General features: G+C 38.0%; 1 protein-coding gene across 3 annotated transcripts in view; it reads left to right on the top strand.

Moving 5' to 3' along the window:
* Window positions 1-21392, top strand: part of LOC126278595 (NF-kappa-B inhibitor-interacting Ras-like protein 2) — a 47729-nt gene that overhangs the window by 12671 nt on the left and 13666 nt on the right. For 2 of the 3 annotated variants that reach the window (XM_049978814.1, XM_049978813.1), the window contains exon 2: window positions 8195-8337. In XM_049978814.1, coding sequence (XP_049834771.1) covers window positions 8239-8337 — 99 coding nt within the window. In that variant the 5' untranslated portion in view covers window positions 8195-8238. Of the gene's footprint in view, window positions 1-4746; window positions 4869-8194; window positions 8338-21392 lie in introns of all 3 variants that reach the window. The other variant, XM_049978815.1, reaches the window with a different exon arrangement.

Raw genomic sequence — 21392 nt, 5'->3', positions numbered from 1 at the left:
TATACCCCAAAAACATCTGAGACACATTAGTTGACTTCCACATCTCCAGAACAATGGTAATATTCATCTGGACACTGAGCCAGGGGCTGTTCAGGGAAATGAGCTCAATGACACATTATCTGTAGAAGCAACCACTAGAGACAAACTTTTACTTAGAGTACTGGGCAAAAACTTAAGATTGTAACTGTGACATCAAAGTTAGGAAATGCAGACTACCATGAACCTCAGTAAACTGAGAGCAAATTAGGGAACCACCAAGGCATGCCTGACTTCTCACTGGCCCTGTCAGGATGATGCTGTCTTACTGGACCAACCGTGTGTCGTGCATGCCAGCCTTACCCACGAGTTCCTTTTTCGTTAGCAGGTCTCCCCTCAGTGCAGCTGTGGTTAATCATCCCACAGTTGCTCACACTTTTTGCAGTGTATGACCGGCTGGCTGATGATCGGAGATGAAAAATTGATCTGTGTGTCTTATGCCTCATATACTTGCCAATGATGGGAAAACAGAGTTTGTAACAAAATTTAATGCATCTCCATGTTTGGTGTCAGATATAGTTGTGGAGGAAGTACATCTCACTGCAGTGTGTGCCCCAGGGGACGTTCTCCCTACTTATTGCCATACATTTTTGAACATTTATTTTCTTTATCTAACTATCAAACAATGGAAAATCTAGAATGGAATGTAACAATATTAGGGAAGGAAAGTTGCTACTCACCATACAGCGGAGATGCCGCTTCGCGATAGGCACAGCAAAAAGATTCACACAATTTTAGCTTTCGACCATTAAAGCCTTTGTCAGCAATACACACACACACACACACACACACACACACACACACACACACACACACACACACACAAGTTTCTCTTCTTAAAGAAATGCATAACTTGCCATTGCTAGCCAGTATTTTGTATCCTATCTATTTTGGCAATCAACAATTATTTTAAAGTCCAAATAGCAAAACTTGTCTACTGTTTTTACTGTGTCATTTCCTAATCTAATTCCCTTAGCATTACCTGATTTGATTAGATTACATTCCATTACCTTTATGCGTGTGTGTTAATATTCATCCTATATCCTCCTTTTAAGGCTCAGTCCATTCCTTTCAACTGCTCTTCCAAGTCTCTTGCTCTGTCTGACAGAATTACAGTGTCATTGGCAAACCTCAAATTTTTGTTTGTTCTCCCTGAAATTTAATTCCTTCTCCATCCCCCCCCCCCCCCCTCCGCCACACACACACACACACTTACACACTTGCCCAGTGTACAGACTGAATAACATAGGGGATAGGCTACAACCTTCTCTCATCCCCGTGTCAACCAGTGGTTTCCCTTTGATGCCCATCAGCTCATATAGCGCCATCTCATTTCTGTAAAAATTGTAAATAACCTTTCACGCCCTGCATTTTATTCCTGCTATCTTCAGAATTTGAAAAAGTGTATTCCGTCTGATATTGTCAAAAGCATTCTCCAAACCTACGTAAACTATAATTGTAGATTTGCCTTTCCTTAGTCTTTTTCTGAGATAATTTCTAATAGCCCTTGTCTTTTTACCTGTACTTGATCCTCTGCTGCCTTTAGTATTTCACCTGTAAAAGCTCTCCATTCTTATGTTACTGTATTACTTCCCCCTCTTGCTAGTCGACTGTTGCCTAATGTTCCCACTGAAACTCTCAGCAGCCTCTGGTTTTTTCAACATATGTAGGGCCCATCTCCTTAAATTCCTACCTTTTTGCAATTTCTTCAGTTTTAATCTACATTTTATAACAAATAAATTGTGGTCAGAGTCCACATTTCCCCATGGAAATATCTTTCAGTTTAAAATCTTGTTCTGAAATCTCTGTTTCACCATTATATAATCAATATGAAACCTTCTGGTGTCCCCAGGTCTCTTCCATGTTTGAGATTGGACATAACATTAAAAAAAAAATTTTTTTTTTCAAAAATATGTTCATTTTGTAGTGCACATATTTCTTAGAGTTTAATATATAAAACATATCTGTTGAGGAAATGTAAGAAATGTTTTTCGGTCTTCAAGTGCGCCTGAGTGCAGTGCCACACCTCTTCACTCAGCATCCTTCTATCTCGTGTCTCTGCAGTCTGCTCTGTGGAATCCAAATGTGTATATTTTGTAATGGAAGCCATCAAACCTATATTCAGGACAGTGAAAATTAAAATGTCCTGTGGTGCTTCTCCTGCTCCCAGTTGGCCAGTTTGACATCATATCCTTTTTTTCCATTTTTCTTTTTTTTTTTTTTTAAAAAAAAGTTCTCGCAGTTAATACTGCTATTTTATTGTGGTCAGTTTGCTGTTTATCTGCAATTAAGTTGAAATATATTCAATTTATAAAGTACACAGCCAATCAGTTGGCAATTTTTATTTATTTTCAGACTTGTCCCTGGTTTAGATATCGCTAGGGGTACCTTCATCTTTTTCTCAAATAGAACATAAGTGTTTCGATAAATAAGTACTACAGAAATATGCTTCAGAAGTAATGAATTAAAGCTTTTAAACAAAGGCCTTAATCACAATATTGCCCCCACACTAAATATAAACAGTATTAAAAACCTAATAGTGAGCACAAAAATTAAATGCTCAACTGCTGAACTAAAACACAGCGAACAAATTGCTGTATCCCAAAAGGCAAACATTATTATGAGAAATGTTGACCAGAGCAAAAAGTGCAGTAAGGTGAATAGTGAAGGTAGGACATATTGTAACAGACACAAGAAACTTTCGACCCAAAATGTCCTTGTTGTATATGAATCAGATTATATTAACAGATTATATTAACAAAACTCATGAATTCTTCAGAAATAATAACATAAAAGAAATAGCATATGATCCTACTCTCATATTCCTTGATAAAGTTAGAAAGTTACTTAAAAACAGAAGCTTCCTGTTAATGCCAATAGAAGCAAAACATTGTATAGTGATGAACCCATTGGCACTGAAATTGAGATCACCACCTAAGAGCCATAAACCAGAATATCCTAAACATCCCACTGAGAACTCCATCAATAGTCCAAGCTATAAAGTCCACAGGAAACTTAATGACATCATCCACAAGGTATATGTATTTGAATATAAGTTTTCAGTCAGCGACAATTATGAGCTTCGTCACAGCATAAAAGATATTCCCATGCCAGCCACAACATGCATCTCGTGACATGGTCAACTTATATACAAACATGTGTGCCAAGGAAAAATCAGTATAATAATAAACGACATACTCAAACATGGAACAATGGGTAGAGCTGAAATCTACGAACTTGCAGAGATCCTGGAGCTTATATAATCACACTGCTACTTCATGTTCAACAGGATGTTTGAAATTCAGGAAAATGGATTGCCGTTGGGTAATAGTCTTGCAGGCTTGCTAGCAGACATATATATTAACAATCTTGGAAACAATTTTTAGATCCTAAACCCAACTGAAAGATCAGTAATTACAAATCCTATGTTGATTACACTCTTTGTGTTCAATGGAACAACAAAAGAAATAGAAAATATAGCCAAAGAACTTCATAAATTACACCACAAAATTCAATTCACTGTAGAACATGAAACACCAGAAGGTATTAACTATCTTGGTTTCAAAATTTCCTATAAAAATCAAGAACATAACTTTCAAATTTTCAGGAAGCCAAAAACCATCAATATTACCATACACAACTCCTCTTCTTGCCATCTAGACCAACATGTGAAAGCATTCTTCAGAACAATGGTTAATCACATGCTTAAAATCCCAATAGACCCAAGTGAACGACAAAAAGAAACGGAAATTATTAAATTAGTTGCCTCCAGTAATGGTTACAATTTTGCTACTATAGATAGAACAAAATTAAATCAACCAATTGCTGAACAACCACCCACAAACAAGGCGACCACATTTGTAATCTTGCCGCTCCTAGGGAAGATTTTTCACCAAATGGCCAACCTCTTCAGGACATATAACATAAGAATAAACTTCTTCACCGACAATAAAATACAACTAAAATCATATACAGTACCAAAATCACTAAACAACAGTATCAGAAGTCAGGTGTATACAAACTCATTTGCAACTCATATCCGAGCTTCTTACTCTTTTAAAACAAGTAATCAATCAGCCAGCTATGCCCCCTTCCCATCCCCCAATCTGACACCCTGCCCCCTGTACCCATCTCTTTACATCCTAACTACTGTTAAAATAAAGATATACTTTTATACATATTATCTTTGGCTGAAGTAAACAGAGTTTGTGTTTACTAATATGCAAGTTCATGTTAATGTAAGAATAGAAATAAGTCAGCAGTTCATTTGAAGCTTGTTCTTATTTTTTAAATATAACGTTCATTGTCGTACAAACAGCTGCAGTTCATTGCAAATACTATAACTTATTCTTTACTATTTTATACCTGGACATTCATGTTATTGCCAGTTTTGATTAAAATATTTGATTGTAAATTGACTGTATTATATGTTAACATAAGAATAGAAGTAAGATACCAGATAATTTGAAGTTTAATTCTTGTAGTAATTTATGTATTTATTTATTTATTTATTTATTTATTTTGGGCATTCATGTTAATACCAATTTTGATTAAAGTATTTGCCCATACATCAACTTCAATATATGCAATCAAAAACAAATAATATCTCTGTTCAAAGTATGTCTATGCCATATCATTGTGTGGAGATCTTTGTAACAAGTAACAGTTGTATAGCACATGCTGGAAACTTGCAAAGTTTTGTTATTACAGTATACATGCATTCATGTTCTGTAAAAGTGAGGGATTCGGTACCAACTGTCGTGGTACCAACTGTCCATAACAATGGAGCGGACAGATTGATATTAACAACAAAAACCACCCATACTCTCGCAGTAAGTACAAAACTAAATTTTGAATCCAAATTGGCATATAAACAGTTCTCATGGTGATGCTTTAAAGCATGTTCCATCTTCTTGTCACAAAGCCAGTGCCTAGCATTACTCTTTGAAATAGTTATGTAACCGGTACACCCTCTTTAGAAGAGCCTGAAAAGGTTCGAAAACCGATTCATGGACTAAATAACAATTTCAAAACAGTGATTGTTTGCAATTTTATATATTTATAGTACATTTTGCTCTCTTGAGCGGCTATGTGGTTAATTCCCTCCTGTGGAACACAGCCTTATATTAAGCACCTTCAGAGCCAAAGGGTTGGGTTTGTGTGGCACAATGATGCTGAGAGCTATCCCAGCAGTAGTATAACTACTGTTAGGGCGATCCAAGCCAGACAGGCCTTAGCACAGGGGCCAGTGAAAAGCATCCCACAGCTTATGGAAGGGAGGGCTGTGTTTTCCCCAGGGAGCTCCTCCAGCAATGGTTGGATTTGAGCATGGTTACCACAGGTTTCCTGAGCTGGGGACTGGTCAGCACCGCCAGATCTCTTCTACCATAAACTCTCTGCATACTTCAGGGACTGTTGTTAAGCATGGTGATGGGGCATGGTGTGTTTTGGAGAACAGGGTCATTGGCTTCACTGTCTGGGCTGTGAGGAAGGTACACACACAGAATAGCCTCAATCTCATGGTGTGCTGCTACATGCTGATGGCATGAATGTCTGTTGATAGTGGGCACCTCTGAGACGTCTGCACACCCCCTACCCTGCCCTCACACCCCCCACCCCCTTTTTCTAAGAGTTGTAATAAGGCTTGCTGAGGCATGTGGGGCTCTTCCTGGTCGTCATTTGTTTCCCTATCAGCTATTTGGCTCCCTATGAAGCAATTTCACACATATATACTCCTGATGGTTTAGGTGTGCTGTCAGATAGTACTTACACGCGCGCGCGCACACACACACACACACACACACACACACACACACACACACACACACACACAGAGAGAGAGAGAGAGAGAGAGAGAGAGAGAGAGAGAGAGAGGGGGGGGGTCTAAACCAGTGGGTAAAATAAGGTTTCTATGGATTTTTTTTTGTATTGACAATATAAGAGTTCAGTTCAAATTCCTATGATTAATTTATTCAAAACAATCTTACAATACTTAATTAGTGCCTCTTTTCTTCTCCTGCCAGCATTGTATCCATTGACAGAATCTTCCCCATCAGTGGTCTTGTTTTGTCAAAATTAAGAAATAATTTGGGAAAGAAAAGACCCGAAAATTAGTGACAATCTATAAATTTCTGCAGCCTTCCAAAAAGTGTTTATCGTTGTGATTCTACATCAAGCTATTTTTTTTTTATCTGGATGTGTAAATGTTATTTAGCTGTGTTTCTTATATTGCAAGAAAAGTTTAACTCATTAAATTCTTGTGACAGTAAAAAGCTGCATTTACTAAATATTATAACACTTTTTAATTTATTAAAGCTAGCTGTTAACATTTTGTATTTTAATCAAATTTTCATGATAAATATACTTGGGTTTTGGCATTTCTTTTTTAAAGTTTTTTTTTTTTTTAAGAGACCATATGGCTTTAGTTTTGGGGGTGGGGGCAGGGTGTTTTGAGTTAAATTACAACCACCCTGACCTAAACCAACCAACAAAAGTGTGCTTGATTGGTCACTCCATCTGGAAATAAGTCTCAGAATTATAATAATAGGGTACTAGTGTGCCCTAACACTTTCTTCGTAATCATGAGAGCAGAGGGGACCTTTGAGAAAGTATACCCTTTCTATATTCGCAAGATGCTGAAGGGTATTGCTGGATCCTTAAAAAGTATTGAATGACTTCATAGTGGAATACTTCTAGTTGAAACTGTCACATCATACCAAGTCAATATGGACAGGTAGATAATTTAAGAAAATTCTTTATAGAACGAGCAGAAACTAGCAAAATACACAAAACAATCACTCATATAAGTACATTGACTACAAACCTATAGATCACATAACATCAACAGATATGAAGAAAGTAAATTGGAAAAAGAAAACACTACATGGCAGCACCCGTATCATCTAACACAGCCACACATCGATCAAGACGCTTCCAACACATGGCTAAGAAAAGACAATATATACAGTGAGACGGAAGGATTCATGATTACAATACAGGATCAAACAGAAAACACCAGATGTTACAGCAAGCATATTATTAAAGATCCCAATACCACAACAGATAAATGCAGACTTTGCAAACAACAAATAGAAACAGTAGATCACACCACAAGTGGATGTACAATACTAGCAAATACAGAATACACAAGAAGACATGACAATGTAGCAAAAATAATACAGCAACAACTTGCCATACAACATAAACTAATAAAACAACATGTTCCCACAGACAAGTATGCACCACAAAATGTACTGGAGAATGATGAATACAAATTATACTGGAACAGAACCATTATAACAGGTGAAACAACACCACATAACAAACCTGACATCATACTCAACAATAAAATGAAGAAATTAACACAACTAATTGATATATCCATACCCAATACAACAAATATACAGAAGAAAACAGGAGAAAAAATTGAAAAATACATCCAACTGGCTGAGGAAGTCAAGGACATGTGGCATCAGGATAAAGTTGACATTATACCAATTAAACTATCAACTACAGAAGTCATATCACACAACATCCACCAGTACATCAACGCAATACAGCTACATCCAAACTTATATATACAACTACAGAAATCTGTAATTATTGATACATGTTCAATTACCCGAAAGTTCCTAAATGCAATGTAACATATACTGTACAGTTAAAAGGAAGTCACGCTTGATCAAGGTCCGCGTCACTTTCCATTTTTAACCAGACATAATGTCTGAGAAAGGAAAGAAATAATAATAATAATAATAATAATAATAATAATAATAATAATAATAATCGTCATCATATCTATTTTTCATTCATTCCTTAATGTCTTGGTGCATGTGTAAGATGACTGAAGTGCTCAAGGAATCAAAGGCAACTAGATGAAAAGTACATGTACTTTAAAATTCCATTTCAGGCCTTTGCTTTTCAGATGGAAGTTCTGTGAGACAATGAAATAAAGTTATAGGAGTCTGTGCAAACATTATTTATTTTAGAGGTAGTTTGCTTTTGTGGCAATAAACATACCTCATTTATGTTAAAAGTAATAGTAGACAATATATGGAACTCCAGGTACGAATATCAACAATGTAGGAAAAGACGGATTGTTACTTTGTTGTTGTTGTTGTTGTTGTTGTAAGTAATAGTAGTTTCTTTTCCATTGCAGCATATCGTCAAATCCAAGGTATAGACAAACTAAAGCCAAATCAAATGGGCAAAACAGCTCGGGTTGTGATGTGTGGCTTAAGAAAAGTTGGAAAAACAGCAGTACTGGAACAACTAATTTATGGAAACATTTCAAAATCCACTGTAAGTAATAGAAATTGTCTTTATTTGCTTTAATAAACTTTTTGACACATGAGACAAATATTAGAATGTATTAAATACTGTAAAAGGTAAATGAATTGCAGATAATTACTTTGCCCACAGGTGTATATCAGGTATATGAATAATGTGGCATACATTAAAACCATTCATTTATGTTTGTGGGAGGGAAAAAAAAGAAAAGACAAACAGCTGTGTTGTGAAGAACATCACTTTGAAATTAGGGGCATTTACCGACATTGAGAATTAACACATTTACACGTATATTTTTTTTATGTTAAATAGGATAATGGAAGATATGGATGAAATACAAACAGTAACATAGAAAAATTAAATGTTCGTTGTGTAGAGGCAGTGCTCAGTAGTTGGTAGTTACAGTCTCGGAGTTAAACACTCCTACTCAGCATTTGAAATGCATACGTATTCATAGCACACACTCATCGCATTAGCCTGTTGCACTATGTGTACTCTGAAGAAAAACACAAGTTCAAAAGTTGAAATGTAGTGAGCAAAGTGTTTTTGTGCAGTAAACATACCTCATTTATGTTAAAAGCAATAATAGACAAATAATGGAAATGCCAGGCAGGAATACCAACAGTGTAGTCTTTCCTACACACAGTGAATAGCTGTTGTTTTTTTTCCAGTTGTCAGTGTATGATGGAGATAATTGTCATGGTGTCATAACAGCAGCAGTAATGAGTGATGTGGAACATTAGTTAAGACACCAGATTATTTTTCAGAAGGATTTGTGTTCTGTTCCCCCTCTGACCTCTCTGATTTAGGTTAACTGTTTAACACTAGGATTTTTTTTTTTTAAAGATGTGTAACTGATTTAATTTTTCCTTCTTTTCAATAAAATATTAACCCATAATCTCTCTCCCTTATTACCACAGTCCCTCTCAACTGTTAGGTTGTCCTTTGCATGTCCTGTATGGCGTTTGAGAAACAGAATGGGAGAAAAGTGAACAAAATTAAGTGAAGCTCAGAGGAAATAATTCCGCAGTCCCTTAACAAAGTGTTTTACGAACTAGCAGAATATGTGTAAATGGAAAATTGATCATACAAATAGCTGAGTTCCTTCTAACATAGAACTTAAAAATCAAACGTCTTTGGAAAGTGTAATCAAAATAAAAATACATAAAAGATAGTAAAAAAGTATTCCACATTGCTGTTCCACTCATTCAGCAATTGTAATGATTTATAATATAATGTGTAAATTAAACACACTGTGCACTAATTAACCATCTGTGTCAAATCTGCTACTGCAGGCCCAGAAACAACTTTGGCCTGTTGTGCCATAAACCAGCTGTATGTGTTGGAGCTGGAAGCATTGATCTTCAACAGTTCCGGTGATGACAATCTTCTCAGTTAGGTCTAATTGTGAAGATGCTACCACTGAGATGTGGTGAGGTGTTCCAGTTGGTCTTGAAGATCTGGACCTTACAATGGAAATTCGCTAGGGTTGGGATCAGCTTTTTGAAGCCAATAGGAGGTTGCCAGAGGGTGGACCAACTTTTTGAAACCATCCATACAGTTGCTTAGGTCAGGGTCTCAGATATGAAACCCTTTAGCCATTCACCTTGATGGGCTCTCATTTACGAGAAATCAACGGAAATGTGTTTTTCATGATCAAGTGCAACCTTGAAATTAATACAAACTTCCCAAATGGCATTACAGCATATTTGTTAAGTTGTTTAGCTGGTGCGCTGAAGTTTACCAGCACGAATGCTATCAGGTACCATAATTTATTTTTTAATTTTTATTTCGATAACTGCAACAATGTTTGTTCAGTTAATTGATGTGATATATTATTTTCATTTCTAACCTTTGCCGTGTCACTTTAATCATTGTATTAACTTTTTTATATGAAGTCATTTTTTCTTCCTTTTATTTTTTCCATTTTGAAACATGTTCATATAATTTTACACATTGTTATATATTTTCATCGTTTTAATTTACTCTGCATCCTCATTTTATTTATTTATTTTTTATTCATGTTATTGCAGTCATTATTTCTAGTATCCGTTTTGCTTGAATTTCATTTTATTTGTAATTCATTCTTTCATTTGAATCTGGATATGTATCATTATAGCTGTAATAGGTATTTTAAAATTACTGTTGGCAGTAAGATATTTTTTTTTGTCACAACAGGTATGTCAGAATTTTGGTTGATGTTTGATCTCTCCAATGGGATGAAAATAATTGGTGGATTTGCCATTAACCATTACAAATCAGTCTTTCATTTGAGGAGCTTCTTTGCAAGTGAGGCATTTAATGTATGACAACACAAATCCATCAGCCAATGAAAGTCGTGATGAAAGAGTGGAGGAATTCAATGAAGAAGCAAGGAGAACATATTTCAATACCGTACACTAGGTGTTATTTATTTATGGAGATAGAGCTCTCATATCTAAAAACCCTCCTGATTTGATAAATTCAGAAACAATAATGATGGACAAATGAATCACAGAGAAAACAATTTGACTCGTGAAGGAGTGTGTTATTGTTCACAGTGAAGATTTCGTTTTAAACACAGAGATTGACGAAGAGAGACTGTATGATGAGGTATGTTTTTACATACTACAATCTATTGGTTTTCTGATTTTTTTTCCTTTTGATGCTAAAATGAAAAATATATTCATTGCAGTGTACTGTTGACAATGAAGAGTGGATGAATATTTTAAACCCTTGCAATTTTGAAGCACTTTGATCAAATTACATTTTGTTAACATACAAAGCAAAAGCAGTTGTCTTTGCTGAAGACCATCCCCGTTATTCTTTGAAGAACAGACAAGGAAGTGGTTTCTCATGTATATGAAGAAAAGAATATTTGAAGAAATAGAAAGAAGCAAGAAGGAACAAAAATCATGTAGCTGTGCATGATAGATTCTGAAATATTCGAAAAATTTAAGGAAGCTCGGATGTGCCTCGAACAAATGACAGCTTGTACCCTCCAACAGTGGCTGATGGCTATCACTTTTCCTTATTTATAAGAAAACTTTTAGCTTTTTGCAAGTGGGAAGTGGATGAAAATTTTAAAATGGGATGTGGAGTCCATCAAAGAAAATTGGTCAGCTTCATTAGCAGAATGATGTCGGAAAAATTGAAGAAACGATTGAAGCAGCAAAGCTGTCTCAGAAACAAATTGTATTGATGATGGGTGAGTAAAACAAAAAATTTGTCATTAAAACTGATCAAATGGGGTGCAGTTACCAATCAATATACGAGGTGTGTTTTTTAAGTAAATACCATTTTGCCACACCGCGGCCGCTGTGCTGCAGTCAGTGTTCTGTGCATGCGCACCGGGTACCTACATCTGTTGTCTATGCACTGACGCCATTGCAGTCTGATTCTTCCTTGTTTACGTTGTGTAATGAGTGTTTAAGATGCGTCCAATAATTGTGAGTCCCGCCGACTGTGAAGTATGGGCTGTTATAGGATTTCTTAGTGCTGAAGGCCTAAAAGCGATTGATATATCATGAAACTTCCTGGCAGATTAAAACTGTGTGCCCGACCGAGACTTGAACTCGGGACCTTTGCCTTTCGCGGGCAAGTGCTCTACCATCTGAGCTACCGAAGCACGACTCACGCCTGGTCTCACAGCTTTACTTCTGCCAGTATCTCGTCTCCTACCTTTCAAATCTGCCAGGAAGTTTCATATGAGCACACACTCCGCTGCAGAGTGAAAATCTCATTCTGGAAACATCCCCCAGACTGTGGCTAAGCCATGTCTCCGCAATATACTTTCTTTCAGGAGTGCTAGTTCTGCAGGTTCGCAGGAGAGCTTCTGTAAAGTTTGGAAGGTAGGAGACGAGATACTGGCAGAAGTAAAGCTGTGAGACCGGGTGTGAGTCGTGCCTCGGTAGCGCAGATGGTAGAGCACTTGCCCGCGAAAGGCAAAGGTCCCGAGTTCGAGTCACGGTCGGGCACACAGTTTAAATCTGCCAGGAAGTTTCATATCAGAGCACACTCCACTGCAGAGTGAAAGTCTCATTCTGATATTTCATGAGATCTGTGAAGTATACGGAGAAAACATTATGAGTGATGGAATGGTAAGAAAGTGGGTAAGAGCATTTATGGATGGCTGCACAAATGTGCATGATGAACAAAGGAGTGGGCGTCCTTCATTCGTTAATGAAAGTTTGGTGCAGGAAGTGGACAATAAGTTGAGAGAAAACAGATGCTTTATGATTTCCTCCTTGCAGGATGACATTCCTAATCTTTCTCGTTGTGTTTTGTATGGCATTGTGACCGAGCACTTGAATTACTGAAAATTGTGTGCACGTTGGGTACCAAAAATGTTGACGGATGTGCACAAAACCAAACGTTTAGACAGTGCATTGGCTTTCCTTGAGCGGTACCACGGCAGTGATGATTTCTTAAGCCAAATTGTTATGGGTGATGAAACATGGGTGGTCTGTGTCACACCAGAGTCAAAGCAACAGTCTGTGGAATGGCGGCATTCAGATTCACCCAGAAAAGTGAAGTTTAAGCAGACAATTTCTGCCCGGAAAATCATGTGCACAGGTTTTTGGGACAGAAAAGGAGTATTGCTTTTGGAATTTCTGCCTCGTAATGAGACAATCAATGCAGCAGCTTATTGTAAGACATTGCACAATCTGTGCCATTCAGTTCAGAACAAAAGACGTGGGAAGTTGAGCAAGGGCATCGTTTTGCTGCAAGACAATGCCCATCCGCATGTGGCGAATCAGACCAAAGATCTCATCAAATCTTTTCGATGGGAAACTCTAGATCATCCTCAGTACAGCCCCGATCTTGCGCCCAGTGACTACCATCTGTTCCTGCACCTGAAGAAACACCTGGGTGGCCAGCATCTTCAAGACAGTGACGAAGTCAAACATTGGTGATGCAGTGGTTAACAAGTCAGGCGGCAGACTTCTGTAAGGAGGGTATTCAAAAACTGGTACAACATTATGCCAAGTGCCTCAATATTGACGGAAATTACGTAAAAAAAAAATAGATTAAGGTACAGGCTATCATGTAAAAATAAAATTATTGAGATATCTTAGCATGTCTTTTTTAAATTTCAAAACGGTGCTTACTTATAAAACATGCCTCATATATTCACTCACTGACTTTCAGGGATAAAAAATCATTTTCGTGGAAAAGAAAAAACAACACGTTCATATACAGTGCATTATGTTTTGTCATTTTCCAAAGAATTGCTGCCTATGTATGAAGGAAATCTGGAATAAATTTGGACCAAGCGATGCAAAAGAAATTGAATGCTTGGAGTCAAACGGAAATGTAGTCATCACATGAATTCTGAAAAATTAACAAAAGAAATGAACACAAAATATTTTGAATCCATACAAAAATTATCATTGATTAAAATGATTTTTGTTGTTTGTAGATTCATGAAGTGGTCAGATTGACAATATATTATGTGATGAAGTATTTATAAATAGTGATGGAAAACCTTGAAGTAAATGTGATATTGCTAAATGTGAAGACACAATTAAAATCCATTCATTTGTTCATTATATTCTGTAGTATGTAATTTTGTGTGGTATGGCGGGTCTGAATCAAAATTGTGTACGGAAGGGCAGTATTTCATAATGTTAATGAAGTGTGTGTCTCTCTAAATTTGTTAAAGGTAGTGAGGTAGCATTTATATTTTAGTCATGTTGTGAGAAAACAAACATTTTAAATATTTGTATGATGATAAACATAAAATAAAGGTATTACTGTAACAAAAAACAGATTTTAGTGACCATTGCACAACCAATACCAGTACGTTATTTGTTAATAGAGAAGTCGAATTTTTAAATGTTTAAGTAGTAGAATAGATAAATAAAAATCACACGGGGCAAACTACCAAATGAAAAAAGAATAAAGGATGAAGAAAAACGAGAGCAAATGAAAGAATTAATATTATGATTAAAACGATGTGGCAAAGGATTAGAAATGAAAAAAATGTATTTCAACCAATTAAACGAACAAAAATAATGTTCAGCTATGTCAATAATTTTTATAAAGGTATATGGCAACTGATGGGACTCAAACCCACAACCTTTAGCAACACCAGCTAGATAATTTGACCACTTTGGTATATTGCCACTTATGAAATCACTAGTTATTTTTAAGGCTCTAGTGGATCACGAGGACTTATATTCAATGATTACTTGCAAACAAAGGCTCATCAGGATGAATGGCTGCAGGGTGTGCTATGTGGTGGAACAGTATTAATGTGTTTACGTAGTTTCAAATGGTTGGTGACTCATCATGAAATGAAGTCTCATACTTTGAAATTGCTTTAATTGGTGATTTCATATTTCATTAACAGACTCAAAACCATTGATTTAAATGTGAGAGCTTTTCACTTTTATTTATATTAACACACCAGTTCGCAATTAATCTTGTCATATTATTAATTGTTTGACAGTCCACTTTCCTATGCAACACTGCTACTGAAACAAGTTAGATACCAGCCACAGCATGTTTAAATAGTGTCAATTTGTCAAAAACTGATCCCCATCTTGATGTCAGATGTATGGCAACCATGGACTCGAAAGAAATTCACATGATATATTTAGACATATCTATACCTAGGATGTTCGTGAGTGAGTGGCTAAACATGAACTTTTACACTATGGCACAGACTTGATGCTAAGATGTTAACCAGTTGAGTTCTAGGTGCAAACTCTGTCAAAAAAGTGTTAATTGGGTGACTTATAACTGCAAAATTCCCATTAAGAGCTCAATGCTTACACAAATGTGCTAACCTGTGAGTGCTAACCTCAAACTACCAACTTGTTGTGTAGTGACAGTATGTAATGACAGGTGTATGGATAATTAATGAAGGCCAAATTTAATAATGGTCTCATTCTGTTGCATTGATTAATAATTTTGTTTAACTGTTTGTTAGATGCCTGTAAAAGTAATTAAATTGAATGGTCTATTCGGTTGTATACCTAAGGGATTATTTACCAACTTTCCTGTAAAATGATCTAGTTCATAATTTCATTAATTTATTTACTTTCTTAAAGAGTGTCATATTTGGGTAACCAAATGTACCATTTGATTCTCGAAAGTTGTGGCAACAAAAGTGTAACATCATACGTGTGAATTAAATAAGTCTACAAGTTCAAATAACAAAAGTAATTTCAGGTGGGACGAAACTTCAGTGGACTTCAAAATTATCTAATATTTTTATGATCACATGGCATGGGAACACAGTCATCTATCCATTTCTTGTGCTACAATAGGTTTCCAGTAAAACTACGTAGACCATTTGAATCAGCATAGCTTAACTGAACTGTTGAATTATACGTCTTAAAGGAATAGGGTCTAAATAAAGATTTCAACATTTTCAACAGTGGAAACTCTAGGTTGGAATATCAACAATATAAGGAAAAGGTAGATTGCTACTCGTTATAAAGGTGACACATTGAGTTTTGCAATCAGGCACAACGAAAAGACAGTTACACATTTAGCTTTCCGGAAAAAAGAAAACAAAATTATATAAGGAATAGAATGGTAGCAAACAGAGTAATTCTATCTTGCTACATTTCAGTGCTAGCATACTCCACTGTAAAGATGCTTTCTAAAATTCTACCCCAATGGTGAGGAACAATTTATATGTGTGACATTTTAAAAATGTTTCTTGTACCTCTGTCATAACTGCATATTGATTAGCAGTATTGTTGTCACACTGAGTGAAATGTGTGGGTTGACATGAGGACATTTGTCAAATGAAAGACTGTAGTCATCCTCCAACTTGATATACTTGTGTTCCTGTGGAAGGAGATGCCTCTCATCCAGTGAGGTACACACATATCCTGCCCGACTACCTCAAGGCAGCCTGTAAAATTTGTATGGTTAAAAGGAAAACAAGAAGAAGAGGGCATGCAAGTAAGTGGACTTGCAGTTTTGTCCTAAGTACACGTTTCACACACCTGAAGAATGATGTTGGTACATTGTTATAGATTATGGCTAGCTTAATTTAAAGACAGGTTGTAAACATAGTACACACACCAAAAAAAGTTTTACATCACCTTGATTCCAAGAGTTCTAGTCTAGTCTATCTAATGAAGAGTTAATTTAATGAAGGGGAAAATGGAAATTGAGTCTGATCATTTAATATTAGGTTGTTGATTTCCAGTTGGGTCATCTTTCCGCTTTTCTTGACAGAATGTAAAACTTCACATTCTACATCATATGAATGGTTTTCTCCTAAAAGATGATTAGCAAAGGTCAAATCTTTCTTCCTTAATTGCCAGCTTCTCCCCCATCTTCACATAGCATAACTGCCGCAGCTCTGCCTGCCTGACCAATGTACACTTCTTGCAAGTGATTTTATATACACCACTGTGTGCCAAGAATTGCGATTAGTCTTCACTATTGAATAAAAATTTTGATATGTTGTTGATATTATAATATGCAGGTCTGTAGTTATGCGACAAACTTTTTCCGAGATCGTCTGAAATGTTGCCAATATATAGAATATTGCACCAGACTTTGTAACTACTGAATGATTGTCTGTTGGCCAGTGTACAGAACGGTATAATTTTTACTTTTTAGTAGAATATTGTTAATCAGGACAAAACTATAGCTATTGCTGAAAGTGATTTGTTTGATAGTTTTTTGATGGTTTGTAGTTCTTTTTGATTTGGATAATGGAACAGATATGAGGGGGATGCACTATTGAATGAAAAGTAGTGTGGATGCTGTGAGCATGCAAGAATTACCATATCATTAGCTATGTTTTTTCTTTAAATGCTAAACATTTGTTTTCTTGTACTAGTACGATAGGAAAGCCTCCCAGCTCCATGGCAAAACCTAATCTTTGTTTGTTGTGAGTTTAAATGCTGTAGTAATGTATCCTACTGTGTAGTGTTAAGAGTCCGCAGACACTGCACTTCATTGACATATCTGAACCAATACTTAATCTTACAGTTAAAAGGCTGTTTCTGAAAGAAAACTTGTTCGAAACTGCACATAAAAATTTCTGGTAGTTTAGGACTAGTGACATAGAATGATGCTAGTTTGTATCTTGGTGGGATTTTGATATCTGTAATTTTCTCAACAAGAGCCATAGAATGTTTGTTACCAAACATAGTCTAAAATTGGTTTTCTTTTTAATGATATGATAAAGCTCTTTCATAAGCAGGTAATATGGAGCAGAGAAGGATGACACTATCTTTATGTAATTTGTAATTTGTTTAGACCATAACAGTCCAGGATCCATATGATTCATATTAACTAGTTTTGGAAACCATGACCGAAGTAGTTACATTACATACTGCCGTGTTAAATACTACAATTTGAAGACCTCTTAGTGACATGGGCCTGCAGCTGCAAATATTTAGATGAAGAATAAAGATGTAGCATTTTAATAAAGCGTGTTTTCTTTAAAAAAAACTGTAAGAATTTTCACAAAAAGAGCTTGGAGACGTCTTGCTTCACCATGCCCTTGTATTAGATGCATTCCAAAGCTTTCTGTGTTGTCATTAAACAGCTCACTTGATATACCATATTTACGCTACAATGCAAGACCAAAGCCTGTCTCCTGACACCAGCATTATATTGAGTTTCTACTTTACATGACTGCATTTCACAGGTGGAGCGACCACTACCATTGAGCAAGAGGCCATCAGTTAAATTTCTTAGATAATAACATCAAACAATGGAAAATCCAGGATGGAATGTAGCAATACGAGAGAAGGAAAGTTGCTACTCACCATATAGCGGAGGTGCTGAGTCACGATAGGCACAATGAAAAGATTCACACAATCATAGCTTTCGGCCATTAAGGCCTTTGTCAGCAGTACACACACACACACACACACACACACACACACACACACACAAACCTGCAGTCTCAGAGAGCTGAAACTACACTGCTAGCGGCAGCACCAGTGCATGATGGGAATGGCGACTGGATGGGGGTAAGGAGGCTGGGGCGGGGAGGGGGAGGGATAGTATGGTGGGGGTGGCAGACAGTGAAGTGTTGCAGTTTAGACGGAGGGCAGGAGAGAAGGTGCGGAGGGGGGAGGAGGTAATTAGTGGAAAGGAGAGAAATAAAAATAAAATAAAAGACTGAGTGTGGCAGTGAAATGACAGCTGTGGAGTGCTGGAATGGGAACAGGGAGGGGGCTGGGTGGGTGAGGACAGTGACTAACGAAGGTTGAGGCCAGGAGGGTTATGGGAACGTAGGATGTATTGCAGGGAAAGTTCCCACTTGCGCAATTCAAAAAAACTGGTGTTGGTGGGAAGGAGCCATATGGCACAGGCTGTGAAGCAGTCATTGAGATGAGGCGTATCATGTTTGGCAGCGTGTTCAGCTACAGGGTGGTCCACTTGTTTTTTGGCTACAGTTTCTTGGTAGCCATTCATGCAGACAGACAGCTTGTTGGTTGTCATGCCTACATAGAATGCAGCACAGTGGTAGCAGCTGAGCTTGTAAATCACATGACTGGTTTCACAGGTAGCCCTGCCTTTGATGGGATAGGTGATGTTAGTGACCGGACTGGAGTAGGTGGTGGTAGGAGAATGTATGGGACAGGTCTTGCATCTAGGTTTATTACATGGGTATGAGCCATGAGGTAAAGGACTGGGAGCAGGGGTTGTGTAAGGACGGACGAGTGTATTGTGTAGGTTCGGTGGACGGCGGAATGCCTCGGTAGGAGGAGTGGGAAGAATAGTGGGTAGGACATTTCTCATTTCAGGGCATGACAAGAGGTTATCGAAATCCTGGTGGAGAATGTAATTCAGTTGCTCCAGTCCCGGATGGTACCGAGTTACGAGGAGAATGCTCCTCTGTGGCCGGACTGCCGGACTGTGGGACTTTGGGAGGTGGTAGGAGACTGGAAAGATAAGGCACGGGAGATTTGTTTTTATACAAGGATGAGAGGATAATTATGGTCAGTGAAGGCTTTAGTGAGACCCTCAGTATATTTAGAAAGGAACTGCAGATGCGACAATCACAGGTGGCTAGGCTGTACGGAATGGACTTCTTGGTATGAAACAGGTGGCAGCTGTCGAAGTGGAGGTATTGCTGGTGGTTAATAGGTTTGATATGGACGGAGGTACTGATGTAGCCATCTGTGAGGTGGAGGTCAACATCTAGGAAGGTGGCTTGTTGGGTTGAGTAGGACCAGGTGAAGCAAATGGGGGAGAAGTTGTTGAGGTTCTGGAGGAATGTGAATAAGGTGTCCTCACCTTCAATCCAGATAGCAAAGATGTCATCAGTGAATCTGAACCAGGTGAGGTACTTAGGATTCTGAGTTTTTAGGAAGGACTCCTCTAGTTGGCCCATGAATAGATTAGCATATGATGGTGCCATGCCATACCGAAGATTTGTTCGTAGGTAATGCCTTCAAAGGAGAAGTAATTTTGGGTGGGGATGGTCATGGAGACTAGGAAGGAGGTTGTTGGTTTGGAATCCATAGGGCGTCTGGTAAGGTAGTGTTCATTAGCAGTAAGGCCATGGGCATTAGGAATGTTAGTGTACAGGGAGGTGGTATCAATAGTGACAAGCAGGGCACCGTGTGGCAAAGGAAAAGGAACTGTGGAGAGTCGGTCGAGGAAATGGTTGGTATCTTTTATATAGGAGAATAGGTTCCGGGTAATAGGTCGAAGGTGTTGGTCTACGAGAGCAGAGATTCTCTCGGTGGCTCAGTGGGGGCAGAGTAACCAGCCACAATGGGGCATCCTGGGTGGTTGGGTTGATTGTCTTTAGGAAGCATGTAGAAGGTGGGAGTGCGGGGAGTGGTAGGGGTAAGCAGGGAGATGGACTCTGGGGAGAGGTTCTGGGATGGGCCTAGCAACTTGAATAGTGACTGGAGATCCTGCTGGATTGCTGGAATGGGACCACTGTGGCATCGTTTGTAGGTGGAAGTATCTGACAGCTGATGGAGTCCTTCTGCCACATAATCCTTGCGGTTCAAAACTATGGTGGAGGAGCTTTTGTCTGAAGGTAGGATTATAAGGTCAGGATAAGTTTTTAGATGGTGGACTGCGTTTCTTTCTGCGGAAGTAAGGTTAGTATGCATGTTGAGGGATTTGGGGAGTGATGGTGAGGTAAGGTTCAAAGATAAGAAATTCTGGAAAGTTGACAGGGGGTGGTTTGGAGGCAGTGGGGGTGGATCACGGTTGGATGGAGGAGTGAATTGAGTTAGGCGAGGTTCAATATTGGTCTTTGGTTGAGTCTGATTGGTCGGGTTGGTGGCGAAAAAGTGTTTCCACTGTAGGGACCGGGAGAAGGAATGAAGGTCTTTAACTAGTCCTGCATGGTTGAATTTGGGAGTGGGACAAAAGGTGAGGCCTTTGGAAAGGACTGATATTTCTGTGGGACTAACGCTTCTGGAGGAAACGTTCATGACTGTGATGCAGGTCTGTTTAGGTTTTGTGTTCTGTGTGGTGGTGGGAAGTAGTTTTGGAGGGTGGGATAAGTGTAGTAGGTCTGCAAAACAGGGTTTGTCAGCTACGAGGGGTTGTGGGGGAGGTTTGGAGGTTGTTGTAGAAGTGGTGGACAGTGGTAGTCTGAGGCTGGAGTAGGAAGTGAGAAGGATGGATAGCTTTTTGAGGTGGCGTTGTGCATGTTGCTCAAGTTCCAGCAGGGTGAGAGTTTCAATGTGTGTTATGGGTTCCAGGAATTTGGGATTACATAACAGGAGAATTTTGCGGATGGAGAGAAGGTACTGCAAGGAGGATTGGGCTTGGTTGATATGGTTTTGCAGGACTATGTTGGTGAGGGCTACTGAACAGGTGGAGGTCATTGTGGAAGGAGGGGTGGCAACTAGAGATGGGTAATTTGATGGTAAGGCCATTAGGTGGGATTTCATGAGCCAAGTAGCAATGCAGGGACAGTATATGGGTCTGGGATCTGGCTAGGTATAAGGAAAGTTTTCTGTATTGACCCAGATTGAAGGAGCAAGGATCCATGGTGGTGCAAAAAAAAAAAAAAAAAAAAAAAAAAAAAACATAAGAAAGTACAATTACATCCAAAAAATTACGCAAAAATACACCCAAATGTGTGTGAAAAGTATGAAATGGATGCACAGGGTGGAAAAAAA

This window comes from Schistocerca gregaria, chromosome 6 (genome assembly GCF_023897955.1).
Source record: "Schistocerca gregaria isolate iqSchGreg1 chromosome 6, iqSchGreg1.2, whole genome shotgun sequence".
Taxonomy (NCBI): Eukaryota; Metazoa; Arthropoda; class Insecta; order Orthoptera; family Acrididae; genus Schistocerca; species Schistocerca gregaria.
Note: the sequence above shows the minus strand (reverse complement) of the source record. Positions and strands in the feature narration are given on the sequence as shown.